This window comes from Adiantum capillus-veneris, chromosome 10, assembly GCF_014529385.1.
Source record: "Adiantum capillus-veneris isolate H3 chromosome 10, ASM1452938v2, whole genome shotgun sequence".
Lineage (NCBI taxonomy): Eukaryota > Viridiplantae > Streptophyta > Polypodiopsida > Polypodiales > Pteridaceae > Adiantum > Adiantum capillus-veneris.
In genome coordinates this window covers 22,833,248-22,841,642 of record NC_140940.1, presented here as the reverse complement: position 1 = coordinate 22,841,642, position 8,395 = coordinate 22,833,248, and the positions used below count along the sequence as shown (strand labels likewise).

Below are 8,395 nucleotides of genomic sequence, written 5' to 3'. Positions count from 1 at the left end.
TTGTAGCATCTGTTGACTGGCCTTAAAAAGACGAATGAAGTGTGGAGACGGATGTGGGACTCTCTATCTCTCTCTCTCTCTCTCTCTCTCTCTCTCTCTCTCTCTCTCTCTCTCTTATGGTGTGGAGGGTTGTAGCTAGGCAAAAATGGAACTCATTGGGATCAAGGGTGGCGAACATGCAGTGGTAGAGGAGTAGGTGGCTCACCAAGCATTTGTGGCGAGTGGGACATGTATTGGATTCAGACTCTTGGCCTCCTGGTCAGTAGAGGATTGAGGTTGTATAAGGGTACGAGGATCATGCGGATCAGCTATTGGCAGCCAGGGGTGTTGATAGAGGAGACTACATGTGAAGGTGTGTGTTTAGGATTGAGTTTGGCGGGAGGGGGATTCTTTGTCAAGTGCTTAGGCCAATTAATGGCACTCTCCCTCTCTCTTTTGAATAGAAATAGACACAGGCACTCCTCAGCAAGACTGAATGGGATCCCTCCCCGCCCCCCCTCTCTCTCTCTCTCTCTCTCTCTCTCTCTCACACACACACACACACACACACACACACAAACACACACTCGCACGCGCGCACACACACACACAGAACTATAACAAATAACAAATACATCTCTCTCTCTCTCTCTCTCTCTCTCTCTCTCTCTCTCTCTCACACACACACACACACACACACACACACACGCACGCACGCACGTGCACATTCAAGATGTACCAGCTTATCCATGTGTGGCATAGCTCGCTGCTCGTTATTTTTCTAAGCTGCGAAGTAGAGATACCCTTTACAAAAACAAAAGTAATCACCCTTCAAAATTGAAGGTTAGAGTGAAACTCCATGGCCTTGCTAAAGAGTTTAAATAATATAAAAAATATATATAGTACTAAGTATTGTGACTGTTTTTACAAAATGATGAGAAGTCAAAACTAAGTCTTTTCATTTTCTACCATCAGAGTACTTGCTACTTATCCTTCACTTTTACATTTCAAACCAAATGTTTCTTGAGGTTCTTGAAATGAAGGAGAGTGACACATGGATGCCCTCTCTTTCCTTGGACATTTTAAGCTCAATTATAAATAGTATAGATGTTTGGGAAAGGATTGCTTCAGCTTAGTCTAGCTTAGTCTTGAGTCAATCAAAAATCGAAACTAGCAAGTTGCAAACCATGGTAAATGAAAGAAAAACCCATGAAATATGTAAGAAAGTCGTCCAAAAAATTTACAAATCTCGACACTTTTGCTAGTATTTTCGGTTTTCTTCTTTGTGAGGAGGAAACTTGATCCATAGCCGCTTAATATTAAAAGAGACTTTTTCGAATGTTAACATTGACTAAAATCAAACTATAGAATGCAAAAAAATGTAAAGCTATGTGAAGTTGTGAAATGAAATATAAAATTAAAAAAAACTAATTAATACATGTGAGTGTATAGAATTTATTAGAATTATGCAAGATGAAGCTTCACTTTAGCATTGTAAAAGAATAGAATGAAAAAAAAAAGTGTATGCATAAAATTTACTAAAATTATGGAAGGTGAAGCTCCATTTAGCATTATAAAACGATAGAATGCAAGAAAAATAAAGGGGACAAAAAAAAAGGGACTCACCTTCTTTTAAACTAAAACATAGTACCCTCCCCCTTTGACTAATTTTCAACGCAAAAGACAAGCTGAAGAGTGATCTTCTAAAGTGACGATCTGAGAAATTTTAAAAAATTTAAACATAAAAGACAAGTTTTCATGAAAAGCGATCTTTTAAAATGATGATGTTAGCTTTTTAAAGACTTCCACTTATGCTTTTATACATGCACTCTTCATTCACCATTAGTGTGTAACCTATATGTTTCTTGGTTGCACGCTGTTGCAACCAAGAAAAGCACGACCATTGGGTCACACACACACATATACACACACACACACACGCATACATTTGTAAGTGTGTGAGTGTGTATATACAAAAAAATGGAGAGGGTGGATTGTAGCCTTGATAATCACTCCAGAAAGATGACAGTTCTCTCTCTCTCTCTCGCACACACACACACACACACACAAAAGATGAGATCAAGATTTGTTGTGTAGATCTTTGATATCTATTTAGATATAAAAAATTTATCTTCTTCTTTCTCACTCCCCCTCCTCTTCTCCTCTCTCTCTCTCTCTCTCTCTCTCTCTCACACACATACACACACACACACATACACACACACACACAGTTTTGAAGTGGAGACTTGTTGAGTAAATCTTTGAGATCTCTCTCAATGAATAAAAGGATGAAACTATAATAATCATTGAGTGTAGTAGATTTGTTATCACAACTAGTACAACGGCGTTGCCTCCGGCAACGTCACCACCTTTGGTGGTGCTATGTGGATAAGGGAATACACACTTGCATGCGCCTATATGGAGATTTAATAGCACCACGATCGACTCAGCCGGTGTTTCCAAACTCCATGCCATTAACACCACCTTGTCCGCCTAAGTTAACATTATTGTAGGACATACTAGCTATGTGCCCTAGCTTCCCAACCTAAACTTGATTGGCTCTCCCAACGTGGACTTGGTCTGCCATTGTTTGTCGACTTGTAGCCACCCTACCTTCCTAGAGAGAGAGAGAGAGAGAGAGAGAGAGAGAGAGAGAGAGAGAGGGGAGGAGAGGGGGGGAGAGGAGGGGGCTTCAAAATCTCTCGGCCATTGCAGATGGGGAGGTGAGAGAAGTGGGACTTTTCTTGAATAGCAAGGCTTGAGAGGTGTGAGAGGTAATTGAAGGAAATGCAGAGTGCACAATACACATAGCCGTTAGAATCAAAAAAGAAAGTGAACGTTGAAAAAACAGTGGAGGTCGCATTTGTTGACATGTGGACCCTTCACTCCTTTGGCGATAGCGGCACCTACCTTCTCTCTCTCTCTCTCTCTCTCTCTCTCTCTCTCTCTCTCTCTCTCTCGTACTTGATGTCTCGTCGAGTGACCAAAGGTCGGAGGTCGGGTATTCGTTCCTTATCCTTGCCTGCATCGGGTATGACTCAACCCTTATTTTGAGCTTTGGGACTCACAGCAGTGCACTCCCTTTCTCTCCCCTCCTGTCCTCCACACTCCTACACGCAAAATCCTCCTTCTCTGTATGTGGACTCAACGCCAATGATTTGGCACTCAGAGCAAATGCTCTCTCTCTCTCTCTCTCTCTCTCTGATTCGTTGCAGAGCGCTCATGACTATTTTAGCACAACATGGGAGACATCCAGTATAACTATTTATAGAGGTGGACACTGACGATGATCTTCAGCGATCGATGCAATACTTTCTTGGACAATGCACGATATCGGACATCTTTAGACATTGATGTTGATGATGATAATGATTTTAGTTTTTCACTTTAAAGCATTTGTTTTAGTAGCAAACACTGTATTAGAACCACCAAATTGTATCAATTTGATCTCATAAGCCAATTTGGCCTTTTGAAGACGTCTAATATAACATTTCATTTCATATAAGACACGTGAGGTCTCTCTCTCTCTCTATCTCTCTCTCTCTCACGCTGCGCATATGCAGGCAGTGGTTGAACCGTTCGACGAAAAGAGCAAGCCACCTCAACTTGGCCCGCCAGGCCCCTGCACATAAGCATCGGATGCCGTGCTGATCGTATCTCCCAATGACTCGCTCCCCCTCCCTTCCGTTCACTTCGACTGGCCCTCGGGGGGGGGGGGGGGGGGGGGGGGGGGGGGGGGGGGGGGGGGGGCATGGCAGAAGATCTATGAGCTCATAGCTTCTCTTCAAAAGCTATTAACTACCTGCATGGAGGTGGCTAGAACTCTTCCCTCCCTGCACCATACCTGTCATCAGTAGTGCGTTAATGCCAGGTTGGTGTGAACGATCGAAGCCAACGTCCAACATGTGCACAATCTGCAGATCGATGGAGAAGGTTTCTGCTTTCACTAAATGCGGCTTTGAATGCCTCATGTGCGCTCTACATATGTGTATTGCAAAACTCCGCGCCTTCGTAGGCGTCTTGAAAACGGCTCACCTACATCTTGGAATGAGCTTTAGCCAACAAAGAAGAGGCAGAGACAGAAATGCAAAATAGAAAGGTCTTTGAAATATGTGTGGCTAGACCCAAAGTTGCAAAGCCATTGTGTCCATCCTAGTTTGTTGGGTTGAACAAATCAAGGGACCTCTCCCCCCCCCCCCCCCCCCCCCCCCCTCTCCACACTCATCGTTCGTGCAATGAACACTCCAAATTTGCTTGCCATTGCTTGGAGGCCAATATTGATTGGCCCCATATAGTTTGAAAAACTGTCCATTTGGATGATGACTTCCAAGCTAATTAACATCATGCCTAGGATCTCAAACCTGGTGGTGAGTCTCAACCTCGCTCCATTTTGCATTGTTGTTTTTGCCCAGCTCTGTAGCCCGTCATCCATGCAGCAAGGCCGCCTCTCTCTCTCTCTCTCTCTTGTATTAGCTAGCACATCCATAAAGTCCCAGCTTGTAGTAGATATTATTTTTGTTTCAGTTCTTTGATTCCGGACATGGTATCAGATTCACTATGTTCTAACAGCTTGGTGTCATATGTCATTTTGGCCTTTTAAAGGCGTTAATATATCATTATATTTCTCTCTCTCTCAACCCTTGTGGATGTAGCTCAAAGAACACATGCATACACAGGCGCAAGCAACATGGAACGACAACATTTTGAGAAAACAGAACGTCTACAAAGCTGATGACATGGGTTGGAGAGCTTGCAAGACTCTCTCTCTCTCTCTCTCTCTTGCCAAATAAAGGATCATGCGACTTTCACAATTGTAGTAGTAGTCTCTCTCTTTTGGCTCAATCCCTCTCTCTCTCTTTCTCTCTCTGAGCATGCTGAGTGTTGTCTATTAGCCGAGGCTCACAGACCACACTCGTCGGAGGAGTCTACTACTGCCATGTGGCCGTTGGCGGGGGGGATGTGCGGAATGCCTCCCCCTCTTATAATAGTATAGATGCCCTCTTAGATAACATGTAGTGAGTTCAAAACTCATTGGATACATTTTTGATGTCTCTTAGGATTAGCTATTTCGACGACATCAAAGTTATTCTTCTCTCTCTCTCTCTCTCTCTCTCACACACACACACACACACACACACACACACACACACAAATAGATCTTTGAGCTCTCAAGATTGTTGATGCGGCATTAGAACAATGCATCTTATTACTTTGTGTCTAACATAGATCTTTGAAGACTCATGGGAGTGTTCCTACAACATTAAAATTTACTTGTTCCCTCTACTCTTCTTCTTCTTCTTCTTCTCTCTCTCTCTCTCTCTCTCTCTCTCTCTCTCTCTCTCTCATTAATCGCGGCATCATACACAGCCAGCACAACACATGTTGCAAGATTCTTTGAACCCATGAACGATTTGGCTAGGTTTGAAAGCATGACATCCATAAGGCTCACCTATAGCCTAGCCTCCTCTGTTAAAGTGACTATATTTGAAGGTTCGAACCTTTAAATTAAGTATTTAAATGAAAGGTAAAATATTAAATTTTTAGGTACGTGCGCTGCATGAAGCCTAATTACTCCTACACCTACTCCAGCTCCACATGCATGCGAATCCACCTTGCGGATGCAAACGTTTCTCGTCCCTCATCAATGGATTCGGACACTTTGGCCTTGAGGATAGAGGCGGGCACATTCTGGTTCACGAATTGCAACCCGGCACATAGCATTACCGCTCTCTCTCTCTCTCTCTCTCTCTCTCTCTCTCTCTCTCTCTCTCTCTCTCTCTCTTTGGCGGTAGTTATGGGTCTCTAGATATTCAAGCAGTTGGAGTGCAGGGGAATGAGTTTGACTTGCAAGCTTGCAAGGAAATGGCAACTATGGCTACTTTAAATGGTACAACACACAATACGATGGTGAGGGGTGGTCTGCAGGTGGCATCGGTTGCCGGCAACATGCCTCTCGAAGCAGCAATGCAAAGATGATTACGGGGTTAGAGAGAGAGAGAGAGAGAGAGAGAGAGAGAGAGAGAGAGAGAGAGATTATCGTCCTCGGAGGTCAAATATGACCTATGGGACAAAATACACAAATTAGAATGGTAGCTCCATCATATGACTGGTACAACTCAATTGGTGGGTGTGAAGACTCGACGTGGGAGTACTAGCTTTTAAGGGGGTCATACAAACGGGCACATGAGCCGTGTATCCTAAGATGGGAAGGAGGGGAACAAAATGACAGAACAAGGGGGGAAAATCCTAAGGGGGAAAAATCCTAAGTGGTTATTGTTGCCGGTAGCAATGGGGTCTTCTTGGGAGTTTGAAAATCCTGAATGAGAGCTCGCCCATCTCGATAGACTGCCCACTTTCCTTGTTTACGAGCCTCATGCATTTTCTTGAGATTGCTTGCTTTGAGTTTGAGGTTGTTTGTAGTTAACTCCTCGGCGATCCAAAAATTTGTTGCCTTGAGGAGGCGAGATTGGCGTAAAAGCCTCAACCGCTCTTCTTTATCCTTGAAGGTAAGTGTGCATTGCCCAGGTGGTAAGCGTCTGTTTGTGTTGTTGAGCCAAGAGACTCTGCTGGGCTCAATAGTGATTGGCTGGAGGATGTCATTTAGCTTGACAATCGCTTCTTCAAGAGTGTCCTCGGTGGTGCACCATGGTGATGGGAGCCCTCCGATCCTTACTTTAAGACCGAGGGATTCTCGTAGCTGGCGTTCTTGGAGGGTGGCCTTTAACTCGGTGCTGATTTTTTGTGTGATGCCTTCTTTGACTTCTCGGACCTCCTTTTGGACCTTTGTGACAGACTCCGCAATGGAGGCTTCAACCTCTCGTGTTTTTGTAAGGAGAGCCTGGCTCTCTTCTTCCTTTGTGGCCTCGAGCTTGTGTAGGTGTTTCTTGAGGGCTACTTTTTCCCTAATGAGCTCTTGTATTTGGGTCTCAAGAGCCGAGATTCGGGCTTCTTCGCGGGCGAAAGAGTCCTTCCTGGGGGTAGCTGCCACAGCAAGAAAGCTTTTGCGAGCACATGGAGCCGGAGTGCTAGGAGTAGTCATTCTCGCTAAAACTGCATGCGAACCAGTGCTGCGGATCAAAAGACCTAACCCACAGAAAAAGATACTCAGTGGTTGAAATCCAGGGCGGCGGGCTGAGGCGGCGGACAGAGTTTGCCGAGGGCGACTCTGTTGCTGCTGTTGTTCGTGACCACCGTTACTGAGGGCCTCGACGAGCTTGGCTTATACATAGGCCTACAACCTCACCTAGGCGCATACACTTGAGGATTTGGGGAGAGAGCTTATACACAGGCCTACAACCTCACCTAGGCGCATCACTTGAGGATTTGGGGAGGATGGATGGAGAACCGTTCCGGGCTAAAATAAAGGTGGTGCGGACTCCGGAGTTGTTTCCCCACACAGCGTGAAGTTGGATGATGATGCTCTCCTTCTGGCCTGTGAAGTTGCCACGTTTGATCTTCTGATGCAAGTAATTGGTCCATCTGAGCCAGCAGATCTTCTCGCATCGCTCAAGCCCTACCAAATTAAACAAACACGCCCTCATCCCCCAAACAAATAGAACAGAAAAGAGGAAGGAAAGGGGAAAGGAGATGAGCTCTCTGATCAACACAATGCAAGACAGTGCATGCGACAGGTCTGAAACCCAACTGTAGAAAGCATTTTCATAGAGTGAATCTATATTAACATAATGATGATAAACTTACTGATGTATTCTGTGCAAGGCCTTAAAAGTGAGGATTACCGGCAAGCATGCAGAAGAGGGTCTGCCATCTGTCGTGGCCAACAGCTTCACATCCTTTTCCTCAATCCATGCTCCTTTTCTCAGCACCTTTTTGTCCTTAGGACAACAAGACACGCGACCCATCTCCACTCTCTTACTCAGGCGAAAGGTGGCTACCGTTTGTAACTCTGGCTCGTCACACTCCCACACTTCAAGGAATCAGGGTGAGTGAGACTGTGGGAGCGCGCACGCATTCAAGATGGGGTATATGCACCGTTGGAAAAGATTTTACGTGACAATGCCTGGCTGATTGAGAAGTCTATCTCTCTCTTTCTCTCTTTTGGCGCATTCCCTCTCTCTCTCAGCATGCTAAATGCCATCTATGATGCTCGGGCTTACAAGCCACATTCACCGGAGGAGTCTACTGCTGCCATGTGGCCGAGGGGGGGAACCCGGAATACCTCCCCCTTTTATTTTGAGCTTTGGGACTCACAGCAGTGCACTCTCTTTCTCTCCCCTCCTGTCCTCCACACTCATACACGCAAAATCCTCCTTCTCTGTACGTGGACTCAACGCCAATGATTTGGCACTCAGAGCAAATGCTCTCTCTCTCTCTCTCTCTCTCTCTCTCTCTCTCTCTCTCTCTCTCTCTTCAATTCGTTGTAGAGCGCTCACGACTATTCTAGCACAACATGGGA

At 45.1% G+C, this 8,395-nt stretch overlaps 1 protein-coding gene across 1 annotated transcript; it reads right to left on the bottom strand.

Annotated features, from left to right (window-relative positions):
- Nucleotides 1–7,331: 7,331 nt before the first annotated feature.
- On the bottom strand, nt 7,332–8,088 carry LOC147448545 (uncharacterized). Its single transcript, XM_086522405.1, has 2 exons — nt 7,719–8,088; nt 7,332–7,492 (listed from the first exon to the last, which is right to left on the bottom strand). The coding sequence occupies exons 1-2, from the start codon at nt 7,839–7,841 to the stop codon at nt 7,334–7,336; spliced, it is 282 nt and encodes a 93-aa protein (XP_086378531.1). The 5' UTR covers nt 7,842–8,088; the 3' UTR covers nt 7,332–7,333.
- Nucleotides 8,089–8,395: the final 307 nt, after the last annotated feature.

Coding starts and splice junctions, on each gene's coding strand:
- LOC147448545 (XM_086522405.1), bottom strand. CDS start 7,841: ATGGGTCGCGTGTCTTGTTGTCCTAAGGACAAAAAGGTGCTGAGAAAA. Junction 7,493..7,718: donor CCTCTTCTGCATGCTTGCCG/GTAATCCTCACT, acceptor TTAATTTGGTAG/GGCTTGAGCGATGCGAGAAG.